This window comes from Drosophila ananassae, chromosome XL, assembly GCF_017639315.1.
Source record: "Drosophila ananassae strain 14024-0371.13 chromosome XL, ASM1763931v2, whole genome shotgun sequence".
Taxonomy (NCBI): domain Eukaryota; kingdom Metazoa; phylum Arthropoda; class Insecta; order Diptera; family Drosophilidae; genus Drosophila; species Drosophila ananassae.
Genome location: NC_057931.1, coordinates 13,659,216 through 13,675,092, shown reverse-complemented (window position 1 = coordinate 13,675,092; position 15,877 = coordinate 13,659,216). Strand labels below are relative to the sequence as shown.

At 48.0% G+C, this 15,877-nt stretch overlaps 6 protein-coding genes across 7 annotated transcripts; 2 read left to right on the top strand and 4 right to left on the bottom strand.

Moving 5' to 3' along the window:
- Positions 1-897: 897 nt before the first annotated feature.
- On the bottom strand, positions 898-5,163 carry LOC6503158 (ras-related protein Rab-35). Its single transcript, XM_001963504.4, has 3 exons — positions 4,061-5,163; positions 1,823-2,122; positions 898-1,761 (listed from the first exon to the last, which is right to left on the bottom strand). The coding sequence occupies exons 1-3, from the start codon at positions 4,119-4,121 to the stop codon at positions 1,511-1,513; spliced, it is 612 nt and encodes a 203-aa protein (XP_001963540.2). The 5' UTR covers positions 4,122-5,163; the 3' UTR covers positions 898-1,510.
- LOC6503157 lies at positions 4,891-8,083 on the bottom strand. The gene is made up of 3 exons (XM_001963503.4): positions 7,812-8,083; positions 7,256-7,752; positions 4,891-7,193 (listed from the first exon to the last, which is right to left on the bottom strand). The coding sequence occupies exons 1-3, from the start codon at positions 7,908-7,910 to the stop codon at positions 6,164-6,166; spliced, it is 1,626 nt and encodes a 541-aa protein (XP_001963539.1). The 5' UTR covers positions 7,911-8,083; the 3' UTR covers positions 4,891-6,163.
- Positions 8,084-8,291: 208 nt separating this feature from the next.
- LOC6502948 (delta(3,5)-Delta(2,4)-dienoyl-CoA isomerase, mitochondrial) lies at positions 8,292-9,753 on the top strand. Its single transcript, XM_001963502.4, has 4 exons — positions 8,292-8,450; positions 8,598-8,778; positions 8,833-9,457; positions 9,546-9,753. Exons 1-4 carry the CDS (start codon positions 8,399-8,401, stop codon positions 9,642-9,644), a joined length of 957 nt encoding a protein of 318 aa, XP_001963538.1. The 5' UTR covers positions 8,292-8,398; the 3' UTR covers positions 9,645-9,753.
- LOC6503156 (xaa-Pro aminopeptidase 3) lies at positions 9,676-11,646 on the bottom strand. The gene is made up of 2 exons (XM_001963501.4): positions 11,157-11,646; positions 9,676-11,092 (listed from the first exon to the last, which is right to left on the bottom strand). The coding sequence occupies exons 1-2, from the start codon at positions 11,535-11,537 to the stop codon at positions 9,842-9,844; spliced, it is 1,632 nt and encodes a 543-aa protein (XP_001963537.1). The 5' UTR covers positions 11,538-11,646; the 3' UTR covers positions 9,676-9,841.
- A 393-nt stretch (positions 11,647-12,039) lies between these two features.
- On the top strand, positions 12,040-13,337 carry LOC6502949 (TIP41-like protein). The gene is made up of 4 exons (XM_001963500.4): positions 12,040-12,194; positions 12,266-12,600; positions 12,661-12,880; positions 12,940-13,337. The coding sequence occupies exons 1-4, from the start codon at positions 12,183-12,185 to the stop codon at positions 13,186-13,188; spliced, it is 816 nt and encodes a 271-aa protein (XP_001963536.1). The 5' UTR covers positions 12,040-12,182; the 3' UTR covers positions 13,189-13,337.
- On the bottom strand, positions 13,244-15,117 carry LOC6503155 (annexin B10). 2 transcript variants are annotated; one of them, XM_014905833.3, is made up of 5 exons: positions 14,953-15,117; positions 14,136-14,847; positions 13,890-14,071; positions 13,752-13,754; positions 13,244-13,458 (listed from the first exon to the last, which is right to left on the bottom strand). In XM_014905833.3, exons 1-5 carry the CDS (start codon positions 14,965-14,967, stop codon positions 13,402-13,404), a joined length of 969 nt encoding a protein of 322 aa, XP_014761319.1. In that variant the 5' UTR covers positions 14,968-15,117; the 3' UTR covers positions 13,244-13,401. The 2 variants fall into 2 exon arrangements, with proteins under 2 accessions (XP_014761319.1, XP_001963535.1); XM_001963499.4 differs by lacking the exon at positions 13,752-13,754.
- Between the last annotated feature and the right edge of the window lie 760 nt (positions 15,118-15,877).

Genomic DNA, 15,877 nt, shown 5'->3' with positions numbered 1-15,877 from the left:
ATTCTATATGAAATCATTCATTTGAAAACTTTTAATAATGTTTCAAAGCATTCTTGCCGGATGGGGAGTTTGGTCTTATCATCATAATCATAATTAAAAACAAAATTTAAAAGTGTCTCTTGAATTAGATTAAATTTTTAAAATAAAAAAAAAGTATTAAAAATATAAATTTAAACCTTTTACTTTAAAGACATCCTTGAATTAAACCTCAAGCGTCTTAGAAAATCAAATTATCTTCTTTATTTTTCGATCGATAAATATATACAGATATATATATACCGCCATATATATATAAATATAGTTCCATTCTGGTTGGTATGATTCATGCTTTGTATTCGTGGCAAAGTCTTCGATTTCGCAACTGCGAGTCTGCCGCACTTTTCAAAAGTCTCTTGCAGCGCAAGGATATTTAATATTTTTGGTGTTGAAACACAATACAGTTCATGAGAGTCTGGGATATCGGCTGGGATATCCCCTAAACAAATACAGATGGAAGGAAATATCCAAAATTTCGTTTTCTTTCGTGTACAGTGTGATTGAGAGTTGGAAAAAAGAGATATATTTGAATTTTTTGAGCTTAAAAATCAAGTAAAAAAAAGGTAAACTTAAAAAGAACACTGTAATGCAAACTGGCAGCACAAACACAACTCTTGGAATGGCAGTTTCTGAATACAAATTTAATGAAAGTGAGTGCAGTTTTTAGAGCACACTGTACACCTAGCAGTTACATCTTTGACAATAGCTTTCCTCTACTGATTCTTTGTATAATGTATACGCTTCCACTGCAAAAAATATATGTGTGTGTCTGGGAGTCTGAGAGTTGGAAGCCATTCGTTTCGGATTAGTCGTGTGTACATTTCCGCCGAATTGTAAATACAATCGCCGCTCTCGCGCGCCTCTCGTTAGAAATATAAATATATTCTGGCTTTATAAATATGCGATCTGTTTCCATTTCGTTTATGTATATATTAATATGTATATAAATTGCTAAATACATTTAATTGCGCTTTACACTTTTACACTTTTGTTTACGGCTATTCTGGCATTATTCCGAATAAAACACAGGAGGATCGGGGAAGGGGAAAAAAAACAAAACAAAAATTTGTTGTCTCTATGTGAGGTGTGTGTGTTGTGTGTGGTGTGTGTTGTGTGTGGTGTGGTGTTGGTGTAAGCTATATCTAACGGTGTGGGTGTACGCCGTACATATATATATATATAGTGTTGTGTGAGTGTGTGTGTGCCGTAGTATCCATACGCCGAATAACCCACAAGTTCCTACAAACTACGCGCCCCCCGCAGCGTTTCCCACGGCTCTGGCCTCGATCCAGCTCCTGCTCCTCCCGCGTCTTCTCCGTCCACTCACAGGAGCCATCCTCTGCAGACGCAACGCCATCTCCTCAATCTCATCCTCCATCCAACTCCTACTCCTACTCCGCCTCCAACTCCAACTCCTCCTCCGACTCCAGTTCCAGTTCCAGTTGCTGTGCCATTTACCATGCCGGAGCCGCTTTCAACTGCAGCATTTCCGACGCTTGGTGCCCGGGGTGTTCTTCAGGTGGATGGTGTCCTTCTGCTGCTCGTTGGAGGTGGTGCGCAGCTTGTGCTGGAGCACCTGCCTCGTTATCGACAGGAACATTTCGTCCACGTTGATGTTGTCTTTGGCGGATGTTTCGAACAGCTCGATGTCCATTTGTTTCGCGAAGCGCTGCGCGTCCTCGGTGATCACCACCTTCCTGTCCGGATCATCGTTCTTGTTGCCAACTAGAAGAAAGGATAGGTAGTTAGTGAGTAGTCCTGCTTGGAAAAGAGGAAGGAAGCTCACCTAATACTTTGTTCACCACGTCACAGTTGTTTTGGATCTCCTCCAGCCAGCGGCGGACGTTCGCAAAGGACTCCCCGTTCGTCACATCGTAGACGACGATGACGCCGTGCGTGCCCCGGTAGTATGTGCTGGTGATCGTCCGGAACCGCTCCTGGCCGGCTGTGTCCCAGATCTGCAGCTTCACCCGCAGTCCCCCGATGTCCACGGTGCGGATCTTGAAGTCCACTCCGATCGTGGTGATATAACTGCCCGAGAACGTGTCGTCCGAGAAGCGGATGAGCAGCGATGACTTACCAACGCCTGCGGGGAGAAGGAGAGTCGCCGATTAAGTTACTTTCTGGTTGGGATTCATTCGCATTTTATTTTTTTTTGTGGAATGCCTTCGAGCTCCGTCTCCGATTACTGGCGGAGACCGAGGGGGGCAGCCGACGGAAAGGGGCAGGGCGTCGTCGTGGGAGTGGTGACGGATTACATCCTGCCCCTCGTTAGTCAGAATTAGTCACAGTGCGGTTTTCGGGAAATCTTGGTTCGCCCGCGCGCCCGCGGTCCCGCTCGGGGGACAGCTGATCCGCTGAAACTGTGCCAGGCACTGGCTGGGATGGGGGTGGGGGTGGGAGTTCCAGGGCAGGGTTTCATACATCCGTGTTTGTTTAAGATCGATTCTAGGGGCTCCTAGCTCGCAGGTGGATGACTAACAAGTCGACAGCGTAAAAGAGCTTCTCGAAAACCCACACTCCATCTCAAAAACATTTTCGAAAAAAAAATTGTTAAGATTTTTTTAACTAAAAAAACCCAATACTCTCAATACTGAAAGTTATGTCGTATCCGAAAAATAGTATTTCTCAATAAATCATTTTTTTAATGCTTATGCTTAATTATTTAACTATTTTTTACTCCCTTTTTAACCCAAAAAGTAATAAAAATCTAACTTTTTTTAGCTTTTCTTGATTTTCGTAGCATTCTGATCCAAAAACATTTTCAAAATCCTTTTTTTTTTAAGATTTCTAAACAAAAATATCAAAACTCGCTATTTCCCAAAGTTATTCAGTTTTTCAAAAGATTTTTTTAAGAAAAATCTATATTTAAATCCAAAAAGTTTTTAAAAAACTATGTTTTTTAACCTTTTCTTGGGTTTTGACGGAAGTTTTTAATTTTAACTATTATCGTATTCTGATTGAAAAACATTTCCCAAAATCTTTTTTCAAAGATTTTTTTTGCTAAATGTATTATTTTTTAATATCCAGATTAATAGCTTTACAATAATATTAAAATATATATATTTTGTAGTACAATATCTATTTTAATTAATGATTTTTTTAGAAGTCTAATTAAAAAAAATTGTCAAAAACCATTTTTGTTTTAGGTTTTTTAAAAACAACCGAATAAATCGAAAAATTCTGAATTTTTAATAATTGTATTTCTTAATAAAACTTTCTCTTCTTTTATTCTTTTAATGATTTGGGAATATTTTGAATCCAAAACAAAATTATTACAGAAATCTGATTTTTGAATCAAAAAATTAAAAAAAAAAACTAGAAACTCTGAATAATTATATCTATTTTAAATATTACTCACTAACAATCTTTTAATTAATGGTTTGCTTTAGTATTAGTAAATTCAACGCAGATATATTAATAATAATATTCATACTGCAACCATAATTATAGTATGAATATTATAATGTTATTGCCTATATATTTATTATAATTATGTATTTATTGTATTAAAATGTTCTAAAATAATTTTATATTTAATAGATTAGTTTTTTAATATTGCAATTTTTCTTGTTATTAGTTTCAAAAAACAGCTTTTCAATATTTTTCAAAAACAGTTTTTTGAAAAGTAAATTGAAAAAAAATATAAAAAAAAAATGAAGAACTAGAATAAAAGTAAAGATTTATGTTTTTGGAGAACCTTTTCAGGTCATACTGCCAATAAAATGCATTTTTGTGGGCTGTGTGAACGAGACTCCCCCCTTTTTAATTGGGAAATAGAAGAAAATAGTACAAAATAGTACAAAATAGTAAAAAAATAAAATAGAAGTGAAGATTTATGTTTTTGGAGCACCTTTTCCACCTTTAAGAGACTGTTGGTCGGCCTGCCAATAAAATGCATTTTTGTGGGCTGTGCGAACGGGGCTCCCCCCTCCCTAATTGGGACAAGAAACTCAAAATCTATAGCCGCGGCCGCCGGGCGTGATTGGCTATTTTTAAGTCGGAAAACCTGGGAAAAACTCACCGCTGTCGCCAATTATAAGCAGCTTGAACAGATGATCGAAGCCGCGTGCCATTTTTGCCATACTCTTGTTGTTGTTGCTGTTTGGTGTTTACAGTTCGGAGCTTGCAACAATGCGAACAAATTCAAAAAAAAAATATATATTTTTCGCAAAAAAAGGCAGCAGAAATTATGAAATTTTTTGCTGTTTGTTGTTGCTTTTGGTGCTGAGACACACACGCACACACCCGCAGCACACACGCACGCCGGCTGCGTTTTTTCTTCGTAATTCTCTTATTTCCCTTCTCGTATGAATATTTTTGAGATAAACTGTCGTTCTTGGTGATGCTGCTGCTGCTGCTGCTGCGTGATAAGCTATTGTTGTTGGGGGCTGTGTCAATTTATGTAAGTGTTGTTGTTGCCGCCCCGGCTCTGGCTATGGCTCTGTGTCTGTCTCTGTCTCTGGCTCTTGTTATTTAATTTCCTTTGATTAAAATATTTTGTATTTTTTGGCTCTGCTGCTGGTGGGTTTTTTGTTTTTTGTTCTGTGCGTTGACTTTTATCAGCAACTGTTAGGTGTGTGGGCGAGTTGCATTTTCAGATGCGGCTGCTGCTGCTGCTGCTGATGCTTCTTCTTCTTTGAACAGCTGGGGTGGCGCTAGGCGGAATGATGATGGGCTTTGCGAGCGATTCTATACTCCGGGGTTCCGGTTCACGGTTCTCGGGTCTAGGGGCTCTGGCTTCACGGACTGCAAATTGGCCAAGTCCGCCTCCTCCCTTGCAATTTTCTGGCACGAACACACACATGCACACACTCCCCTACACCTACACCGCTCGCTCTCTCTATCTCTCTCTCTCTCTCATGCACACCCACACACGAACAGGCAGGCCAGGCTGATTGCTGAATTTTGTGAGTGGAGTTTGCTGCCTTTGACCGCGCTGTCGGCTCAAGCTTTCATCTCGACTGGGCTCTGTGGGCTGCGGCTTCTGTCTCGGCTGAGGGTCGTCCAAGTCGGTCCTTAATTTACAATTGTATTCTGGATAAACTATTACTAACGCACAAATACATGTAAAGCCAAAAACTATATGCCCCAGTGTGACCAGCCAGTGGGTATGTCGCGAATATCGTGTTATCGCCACGTTGTCACGGTGAGGCTATCGATAGGCGAGCGGGCTGTTTTCGCTCAACAGTGGGCACACACTGGTTATTTAATTCGATTTTTCTCAATTCCCAAATACAAAATTAATACAGTTTATTTTGAACTGTAAAGCAATAAATCAAATTTTTTGAACAATTTATATATTATATTTTGATTTTCGGATAAATTACACTTGCTTCCTAATTTTAATTATTTAACAATTATACGGAAACGAAAAGAAAAAATGCAGTTTCTTTTCAATTACAGGTTTTTCCAACTTTTTAAATTTGAAATCTTGTAATACTTTCGATTCAATACTTGAAAATTTTAAATTTTTTAAACTTAATTAACTTTGCACTTTATTTTAAGGAAATAAATTGAAAATCCATTGCCTGTTGGTAACTAATCATCGCACAGCAATTTTGTAAATAAAAAATAGTCTTAAGTAATATATACAGCGAGTATACAAACAAATTCAAACTTAGGGCATCTAAAAATAAAAAATAAAAAATAAAAACTAAAAACTAAAAGCCTTGTTTTCCCTCTCTTTCGCTTTGAAGCATCTCCGGCTATCTCGCTCTAGCTAGGTGCCGGAGATACCAGGAATATATACTTATGGAATATATATACGATTCTTAGTGTTATTATTGGAAGGTGTAAAGATACGAGTATGATAAAGTCTAGATAATTACATAACAGCACAACGCACACGCGGAACAGGATAATTTGGGGAATGATAACGATTCTTGCTATCCGGGAATGAGATAAGCTCTATGCTGCTTTTCTTGAACGGAAGCGGAAGCGCCCAGCCGGAACATAACTGCGGGGGCGCCTCAACGGGCAACGCTGCGAGTCCTTCTTGCCAAAATGTAAAAGTTACAACAGGATAATTTGGGGAAATGATAACGAATCTCGCCATCCGGGGAAATGTGAAGAGTAATTGTTGAATTTCTTGCAAAAACAAACGCGGCCCGGCGCCAGCCTGGACTTATTTGCGGCCAGTCTTGTAGAAGGGCAAGCGCCGGCGAGTCCTGTTGGCTATACAGGATATGTCCATGTTCGGAGACGCCAGGTCATTCAACGAAGAAGAAGCACCTGTGGTCGTGAATCGCCGACGGCGAGCGACATTGCTTGTGGACGCCGTTGGGGTGGCGGCGTCATTCGGATCGGTTGGAGCGGCTGGCTCCTGATGCTGTTGCTGCTGCTGAAGACGATTTTGGATACGGGCGGAGGAGCGACTGGCAGTCGCCTCTGGCGAGAGAGAGCGCAAAAAACGTCGACGTCTGGACGGGGCCTGCACTGAGCCTGACGGTCCAGAGGGCTTCTCATCCTTGTTCTCCTCATCTGCTGTGGCAGCATCGGCGACGGCTGCGCCAGTGGCGGCGGATGTGCTTGCCGCCACGGCTGTGTCAAGACTACGGGCTGAGAGCGCCGTTCGCGAGCGACGGCCGCGAACGCCCGCGGCAACGGTCGGTGTCGGAGCATCGTTCTCCTGGTTGCTCAGAGAACGCAGATTATAGGCGCGCGCTTGCGAGGTCGGAGAAAGGACTCCGTGCACGGGGCAGCGACGAACAATAATCGAATCAAAAGCCATCGTCATGAGCTTATCATCATCAGTGTCGGAATCCTCCTCTTCCGCTTGCTTATTTGACTCTTGCTTCTCCTCTTTCTCCGCCTCGGGCTCCGGTTCCGGGTCTTGCGATGATTCATTGATCACAAAGTCCTGATCCAGGGGATCGTCATAGTCGTCCTCGTCTATAGCGTCGTCCCGGTTCGGGGCAGCGGGGCCATAGATCTGGCTAGCTTCGGCGACGTTCGAGCAAATCATACAGCTGTAGGTGGCCTCGTTCTGTTTGGTGCAGAACTGGTGGACGGGATTGGACCCGCAGAGGGTGCAGTAGATCAGAGAGGCAACGTAAATGAAACGACTGTCGCTCAGGCAGCGCGAGGCAGTGCAGAACTGCTCCCTCTGTGTCTGCTCCACATAGGCGTCCGGTTCGGCTTCCCAGGAAGCGTCGCTAAACGGAGTAGTAGGCGAATAGTAGCGTCGAATGGCATCAGTATCGGAGCTGGAACTCACCTGTTTGGCACCGAGATCCCGCGCAGAGCTACGTCGTGAAAGGTACTGGAGTTATTGCACAACGGGCACTTGAAGAAGTATCCGGCCGAGTTGGCGTATGCCTGCAGGCAGAGGCGGTGGTACCAGCCGTTGCGGCAGCAGGGCGAGTGCAGCATGGTGCAGACGTTGAAGCGCTCCTCGGTGCCCATCAAGCGCTCCTGGCAGATCACGCAGTCCTCGTCAGGATCGGGCCGGTAGCGGTAGTTGCGCACATGCGAGTGGCAGAAGGACTTGTAGGTGCCGCGGAACTGATTCTGGGCCATGTTGTCGATGCCGCACTTTGTGTGAAAGGTGCGACGGCATGTCGGGTGGCAGCATCCTATATTCGCTCCAGATTTGTGACAATAGTAGCAGGTCAGGGCCCGACAGCGCCGGGCCTCCTCCTCGATGTCCTCCGGCAGGAAGCACAGTATTCCGTTGTCATCATTGCCACGCTGCTTCAGGTTCGAGCTCAAATACTGCAAAGGCGCAGTATGAAGTGGCACGAACATAACTCTTTAGCGGACCAGAGACTCACCAGGCAGTTGGTATGCATCCACATCTTTCCATGTTGGTGTACGGGACCGAAAATCAATTCGTCTTTATCGTAGCTACGGCACAACACGCACGGCGCCATCACGAATCTAAAGAATCCCGTTAACTCGGATCACCCAATACTATATTATGTTTTTAAACCCGGATATGTACGTCCGCATTGAAAGAATAACAAGTTGATTGTGTTGTTTCCTGATCAGGCGTCTCGGCCCGCCAAAAGTATTTATCGAAGGCGACTTCGTTCGGCAGTGTTGGGAAGCGAACGAATCGAATTGTGTTCGCCACAGCCTACTTGTATCGGTATTTAAAACGAGCACGGCCTGCTGGGATATATTCATTAAAAAATAATAATTTGTAGAGTATTTTATTGTATTTGAGAAGTTTACTTGCTGAACTCAAATTAGCTTGGATATGCGGTTTTATTTTTCGTAGTAAATATTCTATACAAGTGCAATCGATATTCGCGTTATGTGGCATCACCGCTGCAAGAATTAATCGATAGTAAAATAAAACCAAAACAATTTAGCTGTTGCAACAAGTGGATTTGAATTTTGAAATCATTCTGCAGCCATGTCGTTGTCCCGACTGAACACATTCATGAAGCTGGCTCCCACCGCGACTGGTAGGTGACGGCTGGTCAACCCTGGCTGGCCGATAGGACATGCCGGCCGCCCCCTGGGTCCAAAGAGGCGGGCCGGTCAAAGTCCGCAGTCAATGAACTCGGGACTGTCTTCGAGTTCATCTCTCACTTGAGTGTTTTTACTTTAAGCCGTTCGAGCCACAGCCGCCCAGATGCAGCCCCAACGCCAGCTGTCCTCCGCCCAGGCAGAACCCGCCGCCCATGGCCACCACTTCAAGACTCTGGTCATCAGTACGCCCAAGCCGTTCGTCTTCCATGTGGAACTCCATCGTCCCACCAAGTTAAACGCCATCAACAAGCAGATGTGGATGTAGGTGAAGGCCACCATTGAATAAGGGAGACTGTAGCATTCTATAATCCTCAGGGAGATCAAGGAGTGCTTCGAAGGGCTTTCCACAAATCCCGATTGCCGGGCAATTGTGGTTTCCGCTGCCGGAAAGCACTTCACCGCCGGCATCGACCTCAACGACATGATGAATCTGGGCCAGCAGCTGGCCGAGACCGACGACGTGGCCCGCAAGGGCGTCATCATGGAGCGGCTGATCCGTCTGTACCAAGACTCCATCAGCACCCTGGAGCGCTGCCCCAAGCCGGTGATCACTGCCGTTCACAAGGCTTGCATCGGAGCCGGCGTCGACCTGATCACCTCCGCTGACATCCGTTACTGCACCGAGGACGCCTATTTCCAGGTCAAGGAGGTGGAGATCGGCATGGCCGCCGATGTGGGCACCCTGCAGCGCCTGCCCAAGGCGGTGGGCAGCCAGTCGCTGGCTCGGGAGCTGTGCTTCACCGGGCGCCGCTTCGAGGCAGCCGAGGCCCACTCCTCGGGCCTGGTCAGCCGCGTCTTCCCGGACAAGGAGTCGCTGCTGAGCGGCGCTCTGGCCTTGGCCGAGAACATTGCTGGCAAGAGTCCCATCGCCGTGCAGACGACCAAGGAGAGCATGACCTACTCCCTGGAGCACACCAACCAGCAGGGCCTGGACCACATTGTAGGATCTCTTTCTGATAAGAATTCCGATAAGGATTTCTTCTGCCCTCGTAGCCATGTCGGATAACCTTTGCATCTTCCCGTTTCAGCGCACCATCAACAAGCTGAACCTGCAGTCGGAGGACTTTGCCCAGGCCGTGGCCGCCCAGCTGACCAAGGACGACAAGCCCGTCTTCGCCAAGCTGTAAACCGCCCCAGGGAGAAGGAGACCAGGAGGACTTCAACTCGCATTTCAAATTTGTATTTGGCCATTTTCTCATTTTAAAATAAAATAACCAGCCGTCTTTTTACATCGAATTTGCCGGATGCGGAGGATGCGAAGGATGGAGTACGAAGGTGTGCCGGGACAGCGACGTATGACTAGGAATTTGGAGCCCATCTCCTACTACTCGGCCTGCTGCTCCTTCACCTGCTGCTGGCAGAGCTTTTCCAGCGCGCGCGGGTCCTTGATGCAGGACGCGGTGAGAATCTCGACTTGGCCGTTCTCGTTGACCAGCAGGTCGTCCTCGATGCGGATGCCGATGCCGCGGAACTCCGGCGGCACATCCTTGCAGTCGGGACTAATGTACAGGCCCGGCTCCACGGTGAATACCATGCCGGGCACGATGCGCGTGTTGCGCGACACATGCGGTGTGTCGTGCACATCCATTCCGAGGTAGTGGGAGACGTGGTGCGGACAGAAGCGATAGCCTTGCGCGGCCAGCTCCTTGAAGTCGGTAATCGACTTGGAGACCAGTCCGATCTCCTGCAGGTACTTGCCCAGCTTGAAGCAGGTGCTCTCGAACAGCTGGTCCAGGGTTTCGCCCCCCGGCCACATGATCATCTCGATGACGTCCAGCTGCAGCTGGTGGAGCATCTCGTAGAGGGTGCGCTGGGGGTCCGTGAACACTCCGCTGGCCGGCCAGGTGCGGGTGATGTCGCTGGTGTAGCCGCCGTACTCGCAGCCGGCGTCCATCAGCACCATGTCCTGCACCCCCACGACTTGATTATTGGTCACGTAGTGGATGATGGTGGCGTTCCGGCCGGAGGCTACCACTGGCGGATAGGCCAGGTAGCTGGCGTCGCGCATGCGGCACTTGAAGTCAATGGCCGCGAACAGGTGGTGCTCCGACAGGCCGGGCCTGCTCTCGGCCATCACCTCGTTGAAGGAGTGGGAGGCTATGGCGCAGGTGCGTCGCATGAGATCCATTTCTGCGGGGGACTTGAGCACCCGCATGCCCTCGATGAACGAGTAGGGCGGCAGGTAGGGTCGCTGCTCCTTTCCGCTCAGCCGCTTCATCTCCTCGGTCAGGGAGGGGAGGTCGGAGTGCTTCTGGTCGAACCAGAGATGCGGCTTCAGGGCAGCGGCCCGCTTGGCGAGCACCTGGTCCAGCTGGTCTATCGGATGGGCTTCGTTGACGCCGAACAGCGGCACGGCCATCTCGGGTCCGGTGCGCGGCCCATCCCAAAGCTCGGCATGCGGATCCTTGGGTCGCATGAACAGCTCGGAGATCACAGTCTGGGACTCGTCCATGGTCAGGACGAGCACAGCGTCCGGCTCCAGGCAGCCGGTCAGATAATAAAAGTCCGAGTTCTGCCGAAAGACGTACGGAATCTTCCCACTCATGTACTTCTTGCTGGCAGCTCCAACAACGAGCTAGAACAGGAGAGGAATCTCTTAGAGGATGCAGTGGAAAGCCGGAACGGAGGCCTGGACTCACCATGTGGTTGGGGCTCTGGTGGCCATTGAACTCTGCACCAAAGTTGCGGGCATAGGCCCGGATATGTTGCATCAGCAGTGTCCTTCGCTCGCAGATCTCGCTCTGCTCCACACCCGGCACCAGCTCCTGCGGCCGGATGAGGTGCGGATGTGACAGGGCTGTGGGCTGGCCCAGGCTGCCCTTGTGCTGGAGCAGGGCCTGGGAGACGCCACGCACCTCTGAGGCGGTCACAATCGGTTGCTCCTGCTTGCTGTTGCTGCTGCTCCTGGTTGTGGTGGAACTGGAGGAGCTGGTGGAGCTCGCTCGGGAAAGGCCCGACCAGAAGCAGGGGGAAGCCCGAATCCCATTCGGGCGGTGGGTCAAGCGCCTCAAGGCGTTCATGGTGGTGGGGATCCTTGACTTGCCGCTGGAAATCGACGAAATTTTCACATAAGTGAACCTGAATCGACAGTAACTGAAAAATGAAAAAACAAAAACAAAAGGTGACAGCGCTGCCAGATGACCGCCAACTGATTTTTGCTGTTATCGATAACAGCGGGTTAGAACAGATAACGGTTTAAAAACTTTGGGGGGATCTTGATTGAATTTTAGTTTAAGGATTATTCTGTAAAGAAAGGAAAGTTTGTTCAATTCAGGGACGTTTAAAAAATATAATTCAAATAGTGTGAGTAAAATGGTCTGTTAAACTGAAATGATACTGCTGGTTAAGGTTTGTGGTCTTGTCAAAATTAATTTAAAAAATTAAGGTTGTATTTTAAACAATTTGTAAGATTATTCAAAACTTCTTAAAAACTAAAATCATAAACTTTAATAAATTAATAAGAAATATCACTTGTTCCCCTTTTCAAGTAAGCTCCCATTCCTATCGAAAATAATGTCCGGCCAAAACTATCGATAAATTAAATAATCATTTGCTCAGCGTCCGAGGAAAAGATATGAACTTTTTTTGAGCCCGATTTTTATTTTATACAGACTTTTCTACTCGATTTTGAAAACTATTGAAAAATATAAATTTCGCGTATAACCATGTCTAGCGATGTGAGTGCTTTAAGTTCGCCGCAGCAAGGATGCCCCGCGCGACTAACCTTATCCTTATCTCCCACTCGCAGTGCTTTGTGCCTCGGCTGCCGGTGGACAGCGAGGCGATTAGATTCCACGACTGGGCCATTAGCTACGAGAAGTCGCACATCCTCAAGAGCATCTGCAAGATGGGCAGCACCCAGTGCTGCGACAAGGAGGACGCGAACCGGTGTGATCTCTGCCACTACCAGCACTCCCTGGAGCTGCCCCACCTGCCCGACATGGTGTTCCACAAAAACAAGCTGATCCTCAAGCACAAGGACGGGGCGCTGCTCGAGTTCAAGCCCATGGATGCCCTGGCGCTGGTGGCCAACGGCAAACAGCCGCTGGAAGTGGCCTGTGCTCAGGAATGGCGGGAAACCCGGTGGGTTTTCAAAAATTATTCAGTCCCAAGTTGCATCCTTTAATCTTTTTACTGTTCCAGACCGGAACAGACTATGGAGGAGAAGTTCAAGCCGTTCGACTGGACATTCACGTCCACCTACCAGGGCACCATGAACGAGAAGGTGCGCGCCGAGGCCACGGACCAGACCCTGAACAAGTTCAAGCTGATGCAGCGGGAGAATATCATTTTCTATCACGATCTCACCCTGTTCGAGGATGAGCTGCACGATCACGGCATCTCCGTGATGAGCGTGCGAATCGTAAGTGGGAATCTTCATTCCCTGTGTCCCAGTTTCTGATTATCCTTCTCCGGTTATAGCGCGTTATGCCCTCGGGCTTCTTCATACTCCTGCGCCACTTCCTGCGCGTCGACGACGTGCTCATCCGGATGCACGACACGAGATTCCACCACGAGATAGAAAACGACTACATCCTGAAGGAGTACATTCACCGGGAGGCGCCCTGCTCCGAGCTCCAGAGCTCAGTCGCCTTCTGGACCAATCCGGACGAGATGCAGAACTACCTGCCCGTGAAGGCCAAGGAGCTCCACAAGCTGTTCTTCAAGTAGGCCCAGTGCATGCCGCGCCCCGCCCCCACACCCGCCCCAATCCAAATTATCTGTATTCCTATTGGTTAGACACTTTTTGCTATGTGCGTTTATTTATTGCCAGCACTGTGCGCAGGCGCAGCCATTAAAAGCGACTTCTCTAAAAGGCACACTACGAATACGGCTATGAGTACGGTTGCGGATAAATATATATTGTGTAGATCGGGCTCACGCTTAGGCGCCTCCCAGCAGGGCGGTCAGGGCCCGTTTGTAGTCTCCGGAGGTCTCCGCCTGCAAAAAATGGAAAAAGAGAGACCAGGATTCAAAGCGGATCACTTCTTGTTTGTTTAAGTATCCCATTTGCACCAAAGTTGCTTGGCTAGAGGATCTCTAAGCCTTAATCATAGCCAATAAACTGTATCCTTAAATTTCGATTGTCCTGCCAAGGACTCCAACACCAAACCTTTCCCTTGTTTGTCAAAAAAAAAACTAGCAACTGTAGCGAAAAGTAGGGTAACTTCTGTTTAGATCTGGAGGAGATCGGGAGTGCCACCTAGAGAGCCAATGCCGCGACCAATACTTACGTCCTAGGACAACACAACACCGCAACAAATACAGAATACAGAACACGGGTGGAATGTGGAAGTAATGGAAGGGAAAGCGATACGTTAGCCAGGTGCGGAGGAGCACTCGCAACCGGGGCGAGGAGCTGGAGGACTTACCACCACGGCGCTGTTCAGGGTGCGGTTGTAGATGCGCTCGAACTCCTGCTTGATCGTCTCCAGGTCGATCTCCGAGCGGCTGACAATGATCCGGATGAGGGTGGCGTCGTCGGTGCCGGCGCCGTTCATGGCCTTGTACAGCCGGTTGGCGAAGAAGGCCGCCGGGGACTGGACGCACTCGACTGTAAGTGGAAAGGTTATAGTGGTAGTAGGGAGGAGCATCTCGCAGAGCAGCTCAGTACTGACCTATGGCCATCATGGCCTCGTGCAGCTCATCGGACATCTCGTGCTTGATGGCCTGCTCGATGGTCTGGCCGGAGAGCTCCTTGTACTCCTCGAAGACGAGCCGCAGCTGCGGGAAGCTGGCATGCGACATGATGCGATTGAAGACCTCCTCGTCGGTGCCCAGCTTGGCCTCGCCGGCGGAGTACAGTTGGGCGGCCTGGTCCTTGGCCTCGGCGGCGTCCACCGGAGTGTCCAGGCCATCGCGTACTCCAGTGACGATGAGGGTGAGCAGACGGCGGAAGAAGCCGGACGTCTCGCTGCACATCTGCTCGGCCAGGGGGCGTTGGTAGCGCTCCTCGTAGGCGGCCACAATCTCGGCCATCTCCTCGTTGGACTTGGTGCAGAGTACCTCCACCAGGGTGGACTCCTCGGTGCCCATGCCGGCCATGGCGGCGTGCAGCTGCTTGCACAGATACTCCACCGGTGGCATCATCAGACCCACGATCACGTCCTCGAACTTGCCGCCCAGCTCGCTCTTCAGGTCGTCGACCAGGTCGCGCTCGAACTCCGCCTCGTAGATGCCCCGGATGGTCTGGCGCTGCAGGTTGGTCCGTCCGGTGAGGATGTCGATGATCTCCTGCTCGTCGGTGCCGAAGCCCTTCATGGCGGAGCGGAGGGCCTGGGCGTCGGCGGCGGCGTCGAAGGGGGCGGCGGCCACCACCGTGGGCACGGGCTGAAAACGGATGACGCATCGCGTTGCAAATCGATAATTGCAGCGGTGATGTTACTGCACCAGGCACCAGGCACCTGGTTGCCTGGTTGCCCCCCGCCGACTCACCTTGTAGTTGTCCATTTGTAGGGCTAGGACTTGGGTCTGGAAAGTGCAATTTCTCCTCTTCTGGAGCTCTTCTCGCTAAAATTCGCTTTCGATTTCAATCTCGACACTGTTTCTCTGAGAGATGCGTCCGCTTCCACTGGCTCTGGGCTAATGACGCACGGGAGGTGGTGGTGATAGTGGTGGCCTCCTCGCAGTGCCAGGTGGCTCTCCGCTCTTCGGAACTGCTCTCCGAGGCGCAAGTCGTGCACTCTCAGAAATAATTTCAAATTTTTGGGCTTCGGGTTTTAAAGTTTTTTTATTTTAGAATTTCAGAGACATTATGAGAAGAATAAATTATTATTTTTTTATACTGTAAGCTATTAATTTTTTGCCAGTGTAGAAGCTTTTGTGAGCGCCACTTTGGCCCCAAGCTTTCGATTCCGTTTCCGTGCCGCCTGCACTTGGAATTCCTGAGCAACTGAATCACTCGGAACCAGCTTGGAATTAATTAATTGAAGCCCCAGTGGAGATCCGAGCGACATGAACAATGTAGGGGCTTTCAGAACACTTCCAGAACGATCTCTATCTCTGATGAATTCCTTAAGCGCTTCACTAAGGGGGTATACTGGTCTAAAAGGCAAAAAAAACCTATTTTCCCCAATAAATATTTTTTAAGTCTGTGTATAAAGATTATATTTTTAACCCAAAGACCCAATGCAGAATAGTCTTCTTATAGAGTCTCTGTATTCGAAAATATGTCTAAAAGAGGAGAAAAATATTATTTTTAAAAATCTGAATATTTTTAGAGATAATATTTTCGTATTTTTTTGTAGAAACATCCTTACAGGATAGACCTGAAGAAGAAACTATAACCGACTTCAACTTTAACCTCGAAACACTTTTAAAATTATTATTATATGATTATTATTATATAATTATAATTATA